The 19,362-nt window shown below is 43.8% G+C and overlaps 1 protein-coding gene and 1 long non-coding RNA gene across 5 annotated transcripts in view; one reads left to right on the top strand and one right to left on the bottom strand.

Annotated features, from left to right (window-relative positions):
• The window catches only part of Agps (alkylglycerone phosphate synthase), a 99,174-nt gene extending 98,051 nt beyond the window's left edge, over nt 1-1,123 (bottom strand). Inside the window, exon 1 of the mRNA NM_172666.3 lies at nt 789-1,123. Coding sequence (NP_766254.2) covers nt 789-1,087 — 299 coding nt within the window. The 5' untranslated portion in view covers nt 1,088-1,123. The remainder of the gene's footprint in view (nt 1-788) is intronic.
• Nucleotides 1,113-19,282, top strand: Gm34861. Of its 4 annotated transcripts, XR_866490.3 has the most exons (3): nt 1,113-1,259; nt 15,686-15,772; nt 17,439-19,282. It is a non-coding gene; the product is annotated as a predicted gene, 34861 (long non-coding RNA). The 4 variants fall into 4 exon arrangements; XR_866486.3 differs by lacking the exon at nt 15,686-15,772; XR_866492.3 differs by lacking the exon at nt 1,113-1,259 and having other exon boundaries at nt 12,891-15,772; nt 17,537-19,282.
• The last annotated feature ends 80 nt before the right edge of the window (nt 19,283-19,362 follow it).

Genomic DNA, 19,362 nt, shown 5'->3' with positions numbered 1-19,362 from the left:
CATCTCCAGCACTTTGAAAGTACACATTCGAGTTAGCAAAATCTTTTTTTTTTTTCATTCTCCAAGTTTTTCCAAACTGATCATCTCAGAAAACACCATCTCTCGACAGCTTTCATCAGAGACAGAGATTCTCCTCCAATGGTCTTAAGGTTTTACAAACATTCCTCATTCAGACTCTTGTCTTTTAGCTTCTTAAAGGATCAGTAGCTGGAATACCAAAGTCTTAAGTCACTAACGCTTGCAGTCTACTGTATCTCACTCACTCACTCACTGGTTTCCTCCCTTAAAGTTAGAATCCATGACCACAAGGAAGTGGTAACCTACCCTACAGAAACCACTCACACCTCTCCCCAGAGTACCACCATCCCACTCCAGCTTGCTAGCATCCAGGCTTTTGAGAATTCGTAGAAATCTGATTATCTAGTGCAATTTTAAAACTCCTCGTCGTAGATTAAGACAATCCTCCTGCTACCCGTTCCAAGATAGAGAATGAATTTCCAGCCTCCAAAACCCAAAAGAGGGGATCCGCTTAAACCCTTTTCCCACTAGGTCATGAAATGTGTTTCCTTCAAAAAGAGACACCAAAATCCGGCCAAGCCATGCCGCCCCTTCCCGACAGAGTCCGGTGTGTCTGGTCCACTCCCAGCCCGCAAGCTGATGTACTCTCAGGGATCGGAATGCCTTCCGCCCACCCTGCCAACTCCCTGCCCACTCCCGTGCTCTCCTCTCCCACAGCCCAGGCCGCTCACGGCCTCCCGCCGCCAGCTCCATCCCGGGCCGCTACTCACCGCTTCTTGGGGATGGTGCCCGACTCTGGTGCGGCAGGAGTAGCGGCGGGCGACGCCCCGGCCGCCGACGCGGCTCTCCGCGCTTTGCACTCATTGGTACTCGGAGCCTCCTGGGGCCGGCCCAGCAGATGGCCCGACAGAACCCGCAGCCGCCGGCGCGCGCGGCCCGCGTCTGGGTCCCGCTCGCTCGCGCCCGCCTCGCCCGCCGCCGCCTCCGCCATGGCTTCCGCCTTGTGCCGCCGCCCGAGGCCGCTGGGCTCGGGTGAAAGGTCACTCAGAGCGGCGCCCCGCGCGACCATTCGCTGCGGCGCATCCCGGCAGTCACCGCGGCGACTGGCGGCAGGGGCCTTGCGCCTGGAGCTTCAACGGGCTCTGTCCCCGCCCACAGCAGCTTCGCCCCGCCCCTCCCCGCCTCGGCCACGCCCGCCGCCGCGCCTCGCCACGCCTCGTCCTGGCGTACCTGCAGAGCAGGTGAGTTCCAGCGGAGCCCGGATTGGCCCAAAGGGGCAGGAGGAGAGCCAAACTACACAGCACACCCGCAGTTGCCAAACCTATGGGTGTGGCATCTTGGATGTGGCCCGAGCGCCCGGAGGCTATTTTCTGGAACAGATGCCTAGGAGCCTGAATAGTGAGTGGGCCGGTGGTGCTGCTGATCTGGCAATGGAGCCAAACCTGGTGAACTTCCCCTAGGTCAAAACCAATCCTTTAAGCGATAGAGCCAGTGCCCCATCAGTCTCTAGGTGTCTAGCACTGTGTTCAGCACTCATGTGGAAGTGAGAGGACAACTTCCAGTTGTCTCTTTCCACCATGTGTATCCAGGGCATCAAACTCGGGTCATCAAACTTCGTGGCAAGTACCTTTACCTACTGAGCCGTCTTGCCCACAGGCTGTATAAAAACCACAGCCTTCAATCTAATGGTTGTTTTTTTTTTTTTTTTTTTTTTTTGGTTTTTTGGTTTTTTGGTTTGTTTGTTTACGTGAAAAAGTGTTATCTGCAAAAATACCATTGAGTTCGTTTTGTGTTAGCCAACAACTCCTAGGCATGGGGCCCACTCTGAAGTGTGGTTAATATACCTAGTGAGACTCCACTGGCAAAAAGTACTTTTCTTGTGCGGATGGGTACCAATTTCAGATAGCTTTTTGGTTCATGGTGGGACGCTGTGTCCACTTCAACCTCTCAGCTCTAGGATTCCATCTGGCTTGATCCCCTGTACATCCTTTGTGTGCTGTCACAGTTTCTGTGAGTTCGTATGTGAATTAGTTCTGTTGTATACAAAAGACACTTTCTTTGGAGTCATCCATCAGCTCTGACTCTTAGAATCTTTCCTCCTCTTCTGTGTCGATCCCTGAGCCTTGAAGGGAAGGTGTTGGGTGGCTTAGCATCTTTTTATACTTGATTTTTTTTCCAGATAATATAAAAGCTATAAAGGCCTAGTAACATCTATTTTGTGCATCTACCTAAGGTCTCTGTTGAATTCTCTTTGCTCTTCTGACTTTTAAGTCCATGAGAGCTCTGTTTAGGTGACCATCCTCTCACCAGGGCAAACCTGCTCCTGCAGGGTGTGACTGGGGCTGGATGCATGACTAAGAGAACAGATATGCATTCCTGAACATTTCATAACAGAAGAAAGAGATCCTTTGACATCATTCTCTGCTAGAGAAGTAGCGTCTTACTTAAAATAAATCAATAAGTAAACTTCAGTTTGCCTTCCAGTGCTGTGCACATGTTCATAATGACCATCCTGCCTTGCACAAGCTGAAGAAAACGATGCATTCATATCTATTGGCTTGGTAAAAGTCGCCAGAGAAGTTGGAGGTGACTCGGTCCAAGAATTAATGAGCTAAGGGTTTTTCCTAACCGCTGTCCCCTCCATTCATCCAGACATTTCTCCCACTTCCTCATATTTTACTTCCATTATCTTCATCCGGCAAATTCAGATATCACCAGTGACGTTGCTGCAGAGAAAAATAGACTTATCAGTTATTGAGTCTTGATGTTCTATCGCCTCTAGTGCAGATTATCCTTTGACCTTGCAAGAGCGTATTCATCCGCCTGTGCTTCCTTAAATGACTCAGAAACTCTGTCCTCTCCTGCCTCCTTCTGTGCTTCCTTGTTCCAGTGGCCTCGCCGCCATTTTGTTCCACCAACCCCAGTTTCTTTTACTGCTGTTTTGCCTCTGTACAGCTGGTTCTTCACCTTCACTTTTCTCTGTGTGCATTTTCTTCCTAAGCATGTCTGGTCTTCATTTATGATGCATGTCTTTATTTAATTTTTATGTACACATTTCTCTTCCTCCAAAAGGGCCAAAGACTTTGTGAAGGCAAAAGTCATGTTGTAACTGAGACTTACACTCAGTTTATAAGGAGCTCGAATTTTTTAATCTAGGGAAAAGACTAGAGCCACAGATGAAAGTGGTGTAGTTAGTAACTCATGTTTGGTTGCCTCCTCCAATAGTCCTGCGGTGGTCAGTGGAGACCACCTTGTCTTCAACCTGATTCTTGGTCACCGTCCTCCAAGGATGGTATCCACAGACATCAAAGAGTACAAACAGGAGGGACTTTATTACCAATTCGTGATTATCAACTTCAAGCAGGATAAAACAGCTTGAATATCACCACACAGGATTTAAATAAAATAGGTTTGAACTCTTGTTTGCAGCAGGATGCTGTCTGGGAGCCGTGGAAGCTCCAGGAAATGTTTTGTGGTTTGTCTGGAGTTTTTGTTTGACTTCTGCTTGCCTGCTTGCTTGCTTGCTTGCTTGCTTGCCTGCCTGCCTGCCTGCCTGCCTGCCTGCCTGCCTGCTTGCTTGCTTTGGCTTGAGGGCTTAGCTTTGGCTGACCTACAAGTCAGGATGAGATGAGGATATCGTCCAGTTCACAAGATCCCCCTGCCTCTGCCTCTCCTACAATGTTAGAATTAAAGGCCTGTGCCACCTCTACTTGGCAACCTTGGGGCGTGTTACAGCTTTTGGAGGCTGGAAGCAGCTGTTTGAGTAAATTCCTGTCTGCGGCTGCAGTATCTCAGAGGCTGAGGACGAATGAGTCTCCCCCAACCCCTACTTCTTATAGCCATTGGTTGAGTCCTGAGGACAGAGTGGACTTTGCTCCCTGGCCTGGGCAGAAGCCCTGGGTGCCAGGGACCAGCATCTCCACTGACTCCTAAAGGTAGTCTTTCTTTCTTGTCTGCTGAGTGAGCTGCCTGGGAACTGGATCCTCAAGTCTTCATTCAGGCCTCTTCCTTTGAGAAGAACAGGAATCTCTGACTTCTGTGGGCTTCCGCCTGAACTTAGAGGGTACCGGCTAGACTCTGGCTGGCAGAATTTGGGTTTGCAAATAAAACAAGGAAATGAAACCAATCCGGGGAGAGCTGTCAAACCCGATAGAAAAAAAAGGAAGAACCCGAGCCAACCAAAAGTTTCTAAAAGTTCACTGTTAAATCTGCCAGGTCCCCTCCCCTATCTCTGCAGAGGGGAACTTTGAAGAAAATCTGTTGCTGTCTGTTCCCAGTTGCATGGCCTAGTGCTTCCTTCATCTAGGGAATTTTGTTCAGATAAGATTTTCTGCTTCTTTGGGGCCCATTTGCAGCTCTTCTGCCCTCAAGGCTTGAGCTTGCCAGCTGTCTGAAAGCTGCGGAGTGGGGGTGTCTCTGGAGAGGGTGCCCCTAACAGTGCAATGCTCTATAACTGTTTCTGGCCAATCCTTGACAACTAAACCGCTGTTTCCAACCCTTAAAATGTGACTAGTATGACACCATAGAGGATTTATGAGGGTGTAGGTGGGATTTGTGTGTGTGTGTGTGTGTGTCCTGGGTTGTTTTGTTGAGACAGATTCTCATGTAGCCCAGGCTAGCCTCAAACTTGCTGTGTAGTCAAGGATGACCCTCAACTCCCAATTCTTCGTCCTCTACCTCCTAAAATATGGGGTTATAGGCAGGTATCACTAAAGTCTAGCTTTGAGTTTTTACATTTCAGTTCATTTACATTTAAATTGTCACGCTGTGCCTCGTGGCAACCATATTGGATAGTACAGGCACAGACAGGTAATGTAATTATGCCAAGAAATGTGAACCCTACTTTCCCTGTACTATAGTCAAGGGTATCTGGAAAAACACTTGTGTTTTTGCATACGGACCTAATGCTGGATATGTGTATCAACCCCCCAAATGCTATATGTAAAGATGTAGACAAATCAATACACCTTGTGGCACGTTGTAGACCAGATAGACCTTTGTAAGCCACCTTGCTTCTAACCATAAAAAGTTCCTGTCATATAGTGTGCACTTGGAAGATGTCCAGAGAATGGGAAGAATGGGAGTTGTAGTAAGAATTCCAGTCCCACAGAAGTTACCACCTTTCTTAGAAATCATTTTTTACCCTTAAAAAATGTTTATTATATTTTATTGTGTGTGTACTCCTGTGGCAATTGGGTTCAACTTGTGGGTGTTGGTTTTCTCCTTTTTCCATGTGGGGTCTGGGAATCAAACCCAGGTCTTTTGGTTTGAAGGCAAGGCCCTTCTCTGTTAAGCAGTCACCTTATCGGCCCAGAGCCACTTTCTCCTAAACAAGGCTCTGTAGAAGAGCTGTTTCCAAAGTTACGCGACTACTGCAGAAGGACTGCGTGGAAGCTGCAAGGCTGCTGAGAAGATCATCGAGGTCAGTAAGTGTTACATCTCCATCCATCGTGAGGGAAGCTTGGCTATCCAGGCTACCCCTGAAACGTTTACAAAGAAACACAGGTTTACCATTGCTTCTGAAACGACTGTGCTCATCCGGGCACAAGCCATCGGCATTTTCATCAGACCAGGAGTGACAAAAAGGGACAAGAGGACCAGTTAATTACTGAGATCATCTGAGGTTCGTATGTTTGACATCATAGCGTTTCCCACAACCTGCCCAAGTAATTACTCTCTGTCCCGAGAGTAATGCTGAAATACCACCTCTCATGTCTCTTTATACCCGTGTGTTTTACTAAAATGCTCTGCAAGCTGCAGGGTCCTCAGATCCGTTTTCAGATGAGCTGTTACAACCTGACTGGGAACGTTCAACGTAATACTACCAGCATGCTTTAAGAGAAAATAAAGTTTATTCTTGTTCAAGTTAAAGTCTAGACACGCCTCAACTTGTCAACTCTGGCCAAATTTATAAATTATTTAACACCAGTAGAGTAATACAATCTTTATCCTGGATGATTCAAACCTTGATGTAACTAAACTGATGAGCCAGTAGAAAAACCACTTAACATGTACTTGAGACCGTATACTCTCATGAAAATATACAGGTAGCCAAGCAGTTGTGAAACATGTACATAATTTACTATGAAGGGCTGTGACACACAAGAGTGTCTCCTATATGGCACAATCAGGTTAGTTAAGAGCCAGGATCTATGTGGAGAATAAAAACACTGTGACAGTGCTGGACGCAGGTGACCTCAATGATGAGTTCCCACTACAAAATCCCCTTACAGAAGAATGTTCCAGGCATAGTGACCTGAAATTTATTTCATGTTTCGAAGAGGAGTGGGTGTTTCCCATGAAGCCTGGTCCACTGAGATGCTTCTGATACCACAGAAAACAAAGCCTCACATTTAGGAAAGCCATATCAGGGGAATCCACTCCTTTGGGTCCTGGGACATCCAGCCTCAATGATAACTTGGAACCCAGTAGAAAGAAACTTACACACAGAGAAACAATGGTAGACCCTGATGCATGGAAGAAGGAGAGCTCCTGCCCTTGAATTAGAGCATTTCTTTTAAGTGAAGGCACTAGAACATTCTAATAAGATTAACTTCTGAAACATATATCAAATTATTTTCTGTGCTTATTTTCATTACTGGTCTTCAGGGATGCTCAGTATCTCTGAGCATAGAAAGAGAGGCGTTTGTGCCTTCTATATTGTGAAATATAATACAGAGAATGGAAGCACAAATTATCACAAACCAAGCACCACCAAGCACTGTCCCATAGGCCAAAAAACATTACTAGCAAACGAGAAAGTTTTCCTATGAACTCTCTGCTTGCTTCACCCACCTACTTGCCAAGGTAGCCACTGTCCTGAGTTTTATGATAAGCACCCCCTTGGAGTTCTTTATGGTGCTTATCAACCAGGCATGAGGCTTTTGCCTGGCTTTGTTTTGCTTTTATTTCAATGCAATTGCTTATATGATTGCATGTGTGAAATTGGTTCTACAACTAATGGATATGTAAGGTGCTTCCAGTTTGATACTACTAAGATTATTGTGAATATTTGTATATATGTCTCTAAGAGAATATACAAATTTCTGCTAAGGACGTACAGGAGTGTGTGATTGTAAGTCATAAAGTATGTTCCAAAGGAAGTGTACAAAATGTGTTGTAATAAAACACTCCCAATGCCACAATGTTTACCGTTCATATCTTAAAACTTTTTGACCACTGGGACACCTTATAAAGTATCCACTCTCATAAAGTATGTCACTCTTAACAGTTGAGACCCTTGTCCTCGTTTGCTTCCTATTGTCAAGATATACCCCGTGATCAGAAGTAACTTGGAAGAAAAAGACTTATTATGTCTTGCAAGTCCATCGTCAAGAGAAGCCAGGGCAAGAACTCAAGCTGAAACCTGGAGGCAGGAGCTGAGGCCAAGACTATAGACAGAGTCCTGCTTACTGGTTTGCTCCTGTGATTTGATCAGTTTGCTTTCTTATCTGCCTCAGGGCCATGTGCCCTGGAAAGGCACCTCCCACAGTTAAGCTTGGCTCTCCCACATCAATCAACCACTAAGAAAAAGCTTGACAGACATACCCACAGGCTAATCTGATACAGGCAGTTCCTCCACTGATGTTATCTCTTCCTTAATGACTCCAGTTTGGGTCAAGTTGACAAAAATAAAATAAAATAAAATAAAATAAAATAAAATAAAATAAAATAAAATATAAAAATAAAATAAAAATAAAAACTCAACAACAAAAAAACCTAACCAGCACAAACCTCAAGTTTTCTACTGAAGGCTGTTTCTTCCTAAGTACCTTTCTGTATACCATATAAGAAATTAAAACTGGGGCTGGTGAGATGACTCAGTGGTTAAAAGCACTGGCCGCTCTTCCAGAGGTCATGAGTTCAATTCCCAGCAACCACGTGGTGGCTCACAACCATCTCTAGGGGGATATGATTCCATCTTCAGGCAGGCAGATATATATGAAACAGAGCACTCATCCATTAAATAAATAAATTTGAAAAAAATTTTAAAAAGAAAGAAATTAAAACTGAAAAGAATTCAGAATATTTCTTTTTCTTTACACATACTCTAAGAAGCATGAAAATAAAATAAGGTCTATTTTCCAGAATAAAAGCTTGAGAAGAACGTCCCTTCCTTTTGTGTTTCTATAAGTCTTACCAGTACTGACTTAATGGACAGCTAAGATTAATGAGCTTCCCAAGTCTGCTTCTGAATTCTCTGAGGAGGTCTCCCATGACCTGTGTCCTCTGGGAAACTTCCCTTTGCACTCATGAGAGAATGAGAGTTAAAAAGGCTAGTGCCTCAGCTGACCCCCTCAAACGATTTCTAGAATTCACGGGGGCTTCTACACCTCATCTTGAGGGCTACAGCCCTAAATATTTACTTAGTTGTCTGTGAAGCACTCACTGAGAAAGTCTAGACAAAATGCATTCCAAAAGCAATTAATGATATTGTCACAAGAAATACTATGTAAGAGTCTAATTCTCCCCTGCCTCGGACATGCAACAAATTTTGTGTGTTCTTTTTGCCATTAAAAAAAAAAAAAGGGAAAAAAAATATATACACTATTAATAAAACAAAGTTGTCAAAAATATTTAAGGCATAATGGCATAATATATTTTGATTGATACATGGAGGATTTTTCAATTTCACATAATCAAATTTTGAAACTTATTCCTACAAATTTTGAGACCCAGTCCATGGATAACCAGAAACATTATTGTGGGGCAGCTGAACTCAGTGTGACTTTTGTGATAAAGTAGGATTTGTTTGCTTGTATGATCAGACTCTCTCCCACTTTATAGACTCATAAAGTTCTTTTTACTGCTGCATTTAGATCCGTGGTAACTAGTTAAAGAGATCAGTTACTACTAAAGTAGTTTCTACTGCTATAGACAGCATGTCTCGCTAGTCCCTTATTCACAGATCCCAGCATTTGACCTTCATCCTTCCGGGTCGCTGGACTCTCTTCTTCTGAAGTGTGTTGTGGCCAACAACATTCAAGTACCAGGGACAAGTGATATTCTCAAAGACGGGTCGATGTGCTCCTAATGCCAGTGGAAATTGTTTTTCCTATTGATTAAAAACCTCCTTTCAAAGAGGTGAGGCAGTTCCTTGTGAGCTAGGACAGCACTAACACAGAGAGCCAAGCTGTAACAAGTCATTGCTCTCCAGGAACCTGTAATGCCCGAGATCCCACAGAGATGTTCCATGCTTTAAGCCTACAGACTCTGAGAAATTCTTAGTCTATATTCGGGAGAATTTGCAGAGGGAAGTAATCAGCCTTCTTAGTTCTAACAAACTGGCCACCTGCTTACTCACCACTTCCTGCCTTTTCCTTCCTAAAACGGAAGCTGACTTTGCTCTCCACAGACTCCGGCTGTGCTGTAAGAAAGCTTCTGTGAGCATACTGGGGTACACATGTACTGGGGTACACATGCCCCTCGGGTCCCTCTTACATTTACCCTCACAAAGTCTAAGAAGTTTTCCCTTCAGTGTAACTACTCCAGCCACAAACAACCACACCCTTCCAAGCTCAGATGTGAACGCTGTTTAAATCCTCGTTGGAAGTGACCTGGGCAGTATCCGCACTCGGCCTCAGAGTCTGATCCCCAGAGTCAGAGCAGAGCAAGCATCTGCTTTCGAAATGTATTTTAAAAAATATTGACATTCTACATTTGTTGTTTTGTTTGTTTGTTTGTTTGTTTTAACCAAAGATACATGCTGGTTTCTTCATGGTCTTCATTTCTATCCTCATTTTTAACACCTGTTGCTTTCTTCTTCTTCTTCTTCTTCTTCTTCTTCTTCTTCTTCTTCTTCTTCTTCTTCTTCTTCTTCTTCTTCTTCTTCTTCTTCTTCTTCTTCGTCTTCCTCTTCCTCTTCCTCTTCCTCTTCCTCTTCTTCTTCTTCTTCCTGATAGACTCATCATTTTCTTTTCTGTTTTTCAACTGAGGTCAGTGAAGCAAAGAATCAGTACAGTGAGCCAAGTGACAGTGTCTGGGAAGAGCAAGGACCAAGGCTAGAAAGTCTCTCTAGGAGAAGCCACGGCAGGAAACCCTGATTTGCATCTGTCCCCAAATAGAGTCCAGCATAGAAGGGACCATAGAGAGCCAGACTGCCAGACAAGAATATGAGAGTGCGCGTTGGGATGCCAACAAGTTGTACCACAAAGTATTCTGAGTATGGTCTTGAGTATCCTTGGTCTGGCATCTTTTATACAAATACTGGAGAGTTTGAAAGTGTTGAATACCAAATTTTTATCTCTGCTTTAAGGCATTCAATTGCCATGGCCTATCATCACACGGGTTTTCTTCAATAGAAATGCTGAATCTGCTGGGTAAAAAGTAAATATTCCGATTTGTATGTATGCTGTGTCAAAGAGGAAATTTTAATTCACATAACAGAAATTTTGATCCAAACTATCTCTAATGCTCCGTTTTGGTGAGTACATACACGTTTTAAAACTTGAACCACGGACCTCCATGGAGAAGCCACCCAGCCTGGATGACTAGTAGGCGCAAGGCTGGACAGCAAGCTAGAAGAAACTGTAAACCCAAGACTGCTGCAGCAGTTAAATACCTCACAGCAGGAACACCATTTTCCCATTCTCATCTCACCTGCAGGCCTCTAGGATCTCACAGGCATTTACAGCAAAGGTCTAGGGCCCTTGAGGGATGCCTAGTACCATATTAAGTTTCTTCAGCCAAGGCCTATGGGTGTGTTGTGGGGAGGGAGGTATAAGTGTGTGTAAATTATTACTCGGGCCTGAGCATCCTGAGAGAATTGTCAATAACTGACTAGGATAGAGCAGGCAGTAATGTCATTAGGTTAGGGCTGGCTGTCACAAGACAGAAAACAAAAAGTAGAGTTATATAAAAAGATGACAAAGGGAAGGTGTCTGATTTCATACTAGACAGTGGACACATGAAGAAACTGTCCCTATGCCATAATCTTCAAAGAGGAGTTTGCACCATCAGCTGAAGAGCTATGCTCTGACGATCATGGAGACGAAATCCAAAAAGGTTGAGGAGAAGTGGAACGAGCTGGCTCGGAAACAGGAGGAGGAGGCAGCCCAGAAGCGACCCGTGGAGGTGAACTTTGCCAATGACTCCAGGGACAAATATAGCCATCTCACTGGCAGAAGAGCAGCCAAGGACGCAGCCCACGTGCTACAGGCTAGCCGTGGCTGTGTACCCGTGACGAACAAACAGGACACAGTCCACAGAAGAGAATATGTATGAAGTTGGAGCCAGTAAACACTGTGGCAGAATGGCAGAGTTGCCAGCCACCCTCTAGGCATCCCACCCCACTCCCTCCGACCCTCCAGCAAGGTCGGGGCATGGAAGGGCAAAGATGCTACTATCAAGACCCATCCTGGAGCCCCATTTCCAAACTATGAGGTCCTATCAGCTGTTATTTGGACTGGAGAAGAACTGGTTGTTTATCACTGTTGCAGTTTGGACATTGTGTGTGTGCGGGTGTGTGGGTGTGTGGGTGGGTGTGAATATGTGGGTGTGAATATGTGGGTGTGTATTTATATTATTCCCTATTATTCTTGGAACTTTCTTCCTCCTTGGAGCTGGGGTTACTTTACATTGAATAAACACTGTTTGGCCCTGGGGAGGGAGAACTCATCCACGTAACCACGCTGAAGTTAGGGAAGGTTGCCTGTGGTAGGAGGGTCACAGGATGAACCTCCTGAGAGCAGGGGACAGGTTGGTGGAAGGTGAACATCAAGATGCTTCCGACAGAGAAGCCAGACACCACCTGGAAGAGCATGATGCCAGATGTTGAGGGACAATGAAGAGGCCTGGGCTTAGAAGAGCGAAGGGATGCTCTGTGAATAAAGGAGTGCTGGGTCTACTCCAACCCAGCAGGGCACAGTCTTCAGGAAAGTCGGCCCAGTCGGAATGGCGACCCACTGACCTTGCATATTTGCACCTCAGTCTGCCTTTGCAGTGGTGGGAAGCAAAAGGCGACCATAACTTTCTAAAGACAACACCATCATTCAGTGGCTTGGATCAATCTATCCGATCTTAAAATGCCCGGGATAGTTTTGCCCTTACTTTCCAATCCAGATTTCAGAATATAAATTCATGATGTTACTGTGAGGAAAAAAAAGTTGGAAAACTAAGGTTTTTTTGTTTTGTTTTGTTTTGTTTTTTGTTTTGTTTTTTTGTTTTCCTTTAAAATTATTTCTATTTATTAAGAGTCCAGGATTTTTTTATTACATATTTTCCTCAATTACATTTCCAATGCTATCCCAAAAGTCCCCCATACCTTCCCCCCCACTTCCCTACCCACTCATTTCCCATTTTTTTTTGGCCCTGGCGTTCCCCTGTACTGGGGCATATACAGTTTGCGTGTCCAATGGGCCTCTCTTTCCAGTGATGGCCAACTAGGCCATCTTTTGATACATATGCAGCTAGAGTCAAGAGCTCCGGGGTACTGGTTAGTTCATAATGTTGATCCACCTATAGGGTTGCAGATCCCTTTAGCTCCTTGGGTACTTTCTCTAGCTCCTCCATTGGGAGCCCTGTGATCCATCCATTAGCTGACTGTGAGCATCCACTTCTGTGTTTGCTAGGCCCCGGCATAGTCTCACAAGAGACAGCTACATCTGGGTCCTTTCGATAAAATCTTGCTAGTGTATGCAATGGTGTCAGCGTTTGGAAGCTGATTCTGGGGTGGATCCCTGGATATGGCAGTCTCTACGTGGTCCATCCTTTCGTCTCAGCTCCAAACTTTGTCTCTGTAACTCCTTCCATGGGTGTTTTGTTCCCAATTCTAAGGAGGGGCATAGTGTCCACACTTCAGTCTTCATTCTTCTTGAGTTTCATGTGTTTAGCAAATTGTATCTTATATCTTGGGTATCCTAGGTTTTGGGCTAATATCCACTTATCAGTGAGTACAAATTGTGTGAGTTCCTTTGTGAATGTGTTACCTCACTCAGGGAAAACTAAGTTTTATCTTAGAGAAAAGCCATATAATAAAATACAGGTTGATAGCCAGTTATGTAACTTACCTAAAATATAAATGTATTTCAGCTAAGTCACATCTCCTTGGGGCCAATCAATGAAAAGACAGGTCTGGCTTCCCTTTCTAACCTCATGATAAGATTATTAAGATTACTTTACTGGGGCTAGAGATATGGCTCAGTAGATAAAAGCACTTACCATATAGAAGCACCATCTCTAGAAGCTCATGGGCCACCTATGTGCAGAGCGTGCACAGTAGTGATCAATAAGAGATCACTTAAATAGGGAAGATGGCAAAGACATGCACCAGAGGTTCGCATCTGACCCCCACACATGGGCCATGGCATGTGTGCCCACACTTACATTCCTCATACACACTATACACGCTGCATATGCACACACACAAATAATACCTTGTCCTATGGAAGAATATGATGATTGGGACTGGCATATGGTTAAGCCAATGCAAGAGGAATGCATGGAACATAAATGGATTATAGAAGTGAATAAAACAAGGCTGGCCATGTAAAAGTGGGGTTCTGAGTATATGAGCATAGGGATGCATATACCTCTTTTGTATATATTTCAAACTTTAAGAATTATATCTAGGATCTACGAGGCAGGCGAGATGGCTTTGTCAGTCATCTGCCACCAAGCTGAATGACCTTAGTTCCGTACCTAGGACTCATGTGGTGGAGAGAACTCCCACAAGTCCCTCCCTAACCTCCATAGGTACACACACACACACACAATAATTTATGATTATACTTGAATTTTCCATCTAGCCCGTATTTTTATTGCGATTTTAAAATCAATTCCTATTGTGAAAAATCTAGAAAAGATTATCAAGGGTAAAGGAGTAAAATGTCCCTGTGCTTGGCAAATCCTATTACTTAGATATCAAATCTGTTACTGGTGCCACCCCAGCAATATAAAAGGATCCATTTTGTGGCATGGACTAGTCATTAACTTTAATGCCATGTTTCTTCAGTATTATAGGGACTAATGCCTTCCCAAGTTTTTGTAAGAGATGAAAAAAAGTGTTTTATATATACATTTATATATGTGTGTGTGTGTGTGTGTGTATATATATACACACACACACATATTCTACTTACTATTTAACCACTATCAGTTGTGTTGATTCCAAGGTCAGATCCAGGAATGAACTAAGGTGAAAAAGCATGACTTCCCCTTAAACATTAAACTCTGTGAGAGAACAAAGATATCTGACCAACTACTATCCACAGTTTGGCAAAACATCTTGACAAAGCACTGCGAGCAACCGACGCCTACAGAAAAAGAAGAAAGGTATTTCTTCATCCTAACCAGAAAGACAGTATTTCATGTTTCATTACAGTTGTATACATTGGCTAACAAAGTCCTGCAAAACGTGGCTGCTTCAAACAGCAGAAGGATTGCCACATTTGACAACCGTTTCTTAAGATTCGTTTTGGGGGCTGATGGAGACAGGAGTAACTAGGGGGCCGGGGCTGATTCACACAATCTCTTAAGAAGTTGCAGCCACACTGAGCCAACCCACAACTACCCTTGCTACAAGGGTCTCTGCAGAGGCTGCCTGAGTGTCTCAAGGACAAGGCTGGTGTTTTCCCATAAAGTGATTGGACAGAGAGAAATGAGCGAGGAAAGGCAGTTAAGAACGAACCCGAGTGAGAGTGTCCATGATAGAACATGCCTCATCTGTAATCTGGTACAGGAAGTGACAGGACACCATCCTGATTAATCCTATAGATCATACACTGTAGAACAAAATAACAAAGGCTGTGAACACCAGGAAGTATGGGTTGCCAATTACGTTTTAGAGGCTGGCGACCACATAGAGGATGAAAAGAAAATAATAACACCTCAAAGCACTAGAGATAACATGTATGAAAAGAGTTCTGAAGAGAAATAAAAAAAGGGGGGGGGTGTTAATGCTACAAATCTCTATGTTCAAGAACAGAGATGCACTATCAAACATTCAGAGGCTTAGTTATAGAAAACAGCAGTAGCAGTGGCTACTAAATTCTGTTTCCCCCGTATCATTCTCAGATGGAGTTCTGTGTGCCTTGCCCAAGCCAAGCTCCTGGCTTCTAACCCCACCCCTGTCTGCCTTGACACAGCTGCTCTACTTCAGCTCTGGGTTGACTTAGAAATTTGACCACCCTGATCAAGGAACTGTGATGGCACAGAAGAGAAATACAGCATAAGGTTTCTGACAGCAACAAACCTAAAATTTCAAGTTAAAAAAAAAATAATCGGATATGTATGGCACACATCTTTAATCTCAACACTCAGGGGCAGAGGGCAGGCAGATCTCTGTGAGTTTGAAGCCAACCTGGTCTCCTGGGACTGGGATTATATTTGTGAGCTATCATGTTGGTTCTGAGAACTGAATCGGGTCCTCTGGAAGAGAAACTACTGCTTTCAACCACTGAGCCATCTCTCCGGCCCCCACTACTCATGATTTTGAAAGGTTATTTTTAGGTTTCCCACCATGCTTTGAAAATGCAAGACATCAGCACTGAGCAAATCTGCTCTTGCTTCCTACCTCAATACAATAACTTTACAGTAATTGATGTGGGTGAGTCTTCAAAGAGTAGATAACGTCCAGCCTACCGAGAGAACCCCATCATCAGGGATATTGATCCGGTTGTGATAATAAAGCACAATCTTTTGACAAGTAGATATCATCTCATCAAAACAGACCCAGGCTCAGCAGTAGCCAGAAACGTGGTTAATTACGCAAACTGAAGAATGATTGCTGAGGCCCAAGAAGGAAGAAAGGGGCCAGGTGAGTGAGTGGCTTCTCTTTAATTTCATAACAGCTACTGAGGGAGGAATTGTCCATAGCGATTTCATTTATTGCTAAAAGAGAGATTTAATCATTCATTTCTACAATCAATGGGATAACAAATTGATTCTGTTTAGTGGGGAGAGTTTGATGCATATGACCATTCCTTCTGAGTGTAATAGTCGCTATCAATCATACCTCCTCCCAAGCCAACAGCACTCTCAGTGGCCCAAAATTCTGGACTTTTCTGAGTCCCTTTGATGTTATCAGAACATATGGAATTAGTGTTGTCAGCTATTTTCTTCTTGTCAGGATAATTCATTGGTATCTCTTCAAAGGAGTTGTGTTTTGTTTAGTTTTTTTTTTAATAAAACACTTATTCCCAGCAAAGATAAAACATAATTTCTTAATCCTATAAGAATTAACTAGGAACAACGTCATCTCTCTTCTGACTCATTATTTGTGGCTTATTATGTCTATATACCAAATGATGGTTTTCTTTCTAAGTTAATGTACAGACAGGTTTTTTTTTCCCCCAGGGAAAGACATTGCTGCTGATCATAGCTGTGGGTCCAATTTCTTTCTCCTGTGTTTATCTTTGAAGAACTCCCACAGACTGGCTTGGCTTTAGCTACAGATAGATGTTTGTTCTGTATGGTTGGGATATGTCAGCGAGAGGGCAGAGATAGGAGGGTGGGAAATAAATCTCATTTTGTGTAAACATATAATAGCAGCCTCAAATACCGCCGCCGCTGGGCTATATCTCACCAGAAAATAAATGTTTGACGTGGGACAGTTTCTTAACCGCAGATTTTGATGGGCCAAAACAGAGATCTCCTGAGAGCATGGGGGCACCTAAAAATAGGGCCCAGGGAAGGTCAAATGGAACAGTCTACATCTAGAACAAGCTATGTGTCTTTCCATCCAAGTTCTAGCCAAAGGCAGGTTGACTCCAGGGGTTCCCAAAGATGTTTAAAATTAATATTTTAAAATACCCCTACAGATTATGACATCAAATGCCATCATCCCAGTAAAACCCTTTCCCTTTTCATTCAAAGCCTCAGTGTTATAATTACTCAGAGTTCAGGGAGGTCTCTCTGGTATCAAAAGAAGGTTCTTAAATGTTTTTCTCTTCCAATCCATCCTACCAGTTCCTGCCGTACCGAATCCCATAGCGCTTCTCTGCGCACATCATTGCTCTATTGATGTAAGGAACAAAACAAAACACCATCCGATGCTTTTACCATTGTCTGTTGGGATTTGGCCCCAAAGTGCCTTTCAAGATTTTCCTGTACTGCACTCTAATATAAAAAGTTCATCCCAGCACTGCATTATGTAGAGAGCACTCCCCCATTATGCCTCCTCAGCCGTACATCTCTTCTTCTTTTGGTATTTTTAATAATATGTCATCTGGCTCGTTTTTTTTTTTTCAAACACATGGCTCATGTGGGCTTTACAGTTTATTATATTGCATCTGCTTACGTGGACACATGTGTCTCTTCTCTGCGCTACAGTAAATTCCTAAAGAAGAGACCCTTACCTTTATCACCCCAGTTCCTTGATTTTTGCACAATGCCTTTCCCATTCGAGGTTCTGAATAAATAAAGTGTAAACAAGAAGAAGTTTTTAAAACACAATTTAAAATCCCATGCGTTGTATTTCTAAGGGTGCGTGAGGGGTGGTTGCTATGCTGCATCTGAAAGTCAGAAAACAACACCGTGGAACTCAGAGGCAAACTTCAGCAGCCAGTTCTCTACCGTACAGGGCCCAGTGAGTCCCAGGGGTCAAACTCAAGTAAGTCCGGCTTGGCAAGGAGGCCCTGTACCGGATGAGCTATCACAGTCGCCAGAGGGAAGAACGCTCAGGAAGAGGTAAGAAGGGGCTGGGAGGCAGGGCAGAGGCATGCTGACACTGACTGCTTTGTTTTGTTGTTTTATCTAATTTTTCTAATACTGGTTGAAAAGCAAGGGAAATATTTTCAAATAACAAGGCCATACCTAATACCTATTACATTCGAATATCTGGATAGCAGAACCCCAATGTCGGTACTATTTTAAAAGTTCCCCAAGACTTGTTGCCTGAAGACGACGAGTGGAGCAGAAGGAAGCGTCGGCAGTTCTAGGAATTTGTTTGAATCATAAATTCTGCTGGGGCAGGACAGGTGTCTTTGTCTTTAAGAACTTGCCGTGGCCTGAGCTCAGCTCCCCGATATCCATTCACAAGGCAGCTTCAGAGGTAGTACCTGAAATCTCAGCGAGACAGGAGGACTCCCGAGACTCACTGACCAACCAGTGAGGCTAGTCACATCAGTAAGGGCTACCATCAGTGAGATGACGCCATCTCTCAAAAAAAAAAAAAAAAATAAAGTGAAGAACGATTGAGACCACCCAGGGGCAGCATCTGGCCACACGCGTGCTTACACAGGTGTTCACACACAGGAGGAAGTGTTAGTTCTCCGGCTTCATCCCAGATCCACTAAATCAAACTCTGTGTTCAAAGAACTAGCCCAGATCACTTTGGTGAACATTGAAGTCTGACAGCTGCTCTCGTGTGGTAACACATACAGGACAGGAGACAGTACATCCGTAAGTAAAAGGACTGTAATAAATTTGACGTTTGGTGGTGGCAAGTGGCCGAGGCGTCGCAAAGACAAACAGTTAAAGCTATAGTAATGAAGGTAATCAAAAGAAGAATTGGTATCAAGCCAGTTTACCTTTGAGTAACGTGAAGGCTGGTCTTTGTTTTATAGGAATAAAATAAGAGAAAGCTAAATAAGGAAGATGTAAGAATCTAGAGTAAATACAAGGCCAACAGAAAAACATCCCTCAGCTTACACAATCTAACTAGGCAAAAGGGAAATCTCACACACATTCTTGAGCAGGCGGGAGAAATAACGCAATTGACCATGTACAAGGTAATCCTTTTTAATGGGTTCTAGGCAGAAACTGTTTAATCTAAAATTTTATATAAAATAATTTGGTATGGTAAGTAATTGATCTTGATGAAGTTTAGAACAAAACTCCAGTAGTATACAAATGAATGCTATGTATATTTAATTAGTAAACGTGGTTAATCATGGTGCATGACTCACAGGCCTGAATAACCTCCTTCTCCTAATTTTAAAGCCTTGGCTAAAACTACAGGCTGGAGAGATGGCTCAGCAGTTTAGAGCACTGGCTGCTCTTCCAGAGGTCCTCAGCACACACGTGGCAGCTCACAGCTATCGGTAACTCTGCCTCCAGGAGATGTGACGCCCTCTTCTGCCTATGCAGGCACTGCATGCACACAATGTGCAGGCGTACACGCAGGCAAAATAACCGCACAAAAAATAAAAATAAATCTTGAAACAAACAACTAAGGGCGGGACATGTATGGTAGAGTGTTTGACTAACGTACACGAAGTCCTCAGTTCAGTTGAACAATCAGCTCTGCAAACCCAGGCACGGTGGCACATGTCTGTGATCTGGGGAGGGGGGCAGGGGAGGGAGTGGGGGTGCTTTCTACATCATGTGAAACTCACTTTCACATTTGGAACTTTGAATTTAGCTTATTTACTTTGTAAGTAGAGCTCTTCAACCTTGTTCGCCTTT

This window comes from Mus musculus, chromosome 2 (assembly GCF_000001635.26).
Source record: "Mus musculus strain C57BL/6J chromosome 2, GRCm38.p6 C57BL/6J".
Lineage (NCBI taxonomy): Eukaryota > Metazoa > Chordata > Mammalia > Rodentia > Muridae > Mus > Mus musculus.
The sequence above is the reverse complement of the archived record's forward strand: the minus strand, read 5'-3'. Positions and strand labels throughout refer to the sequence as shown.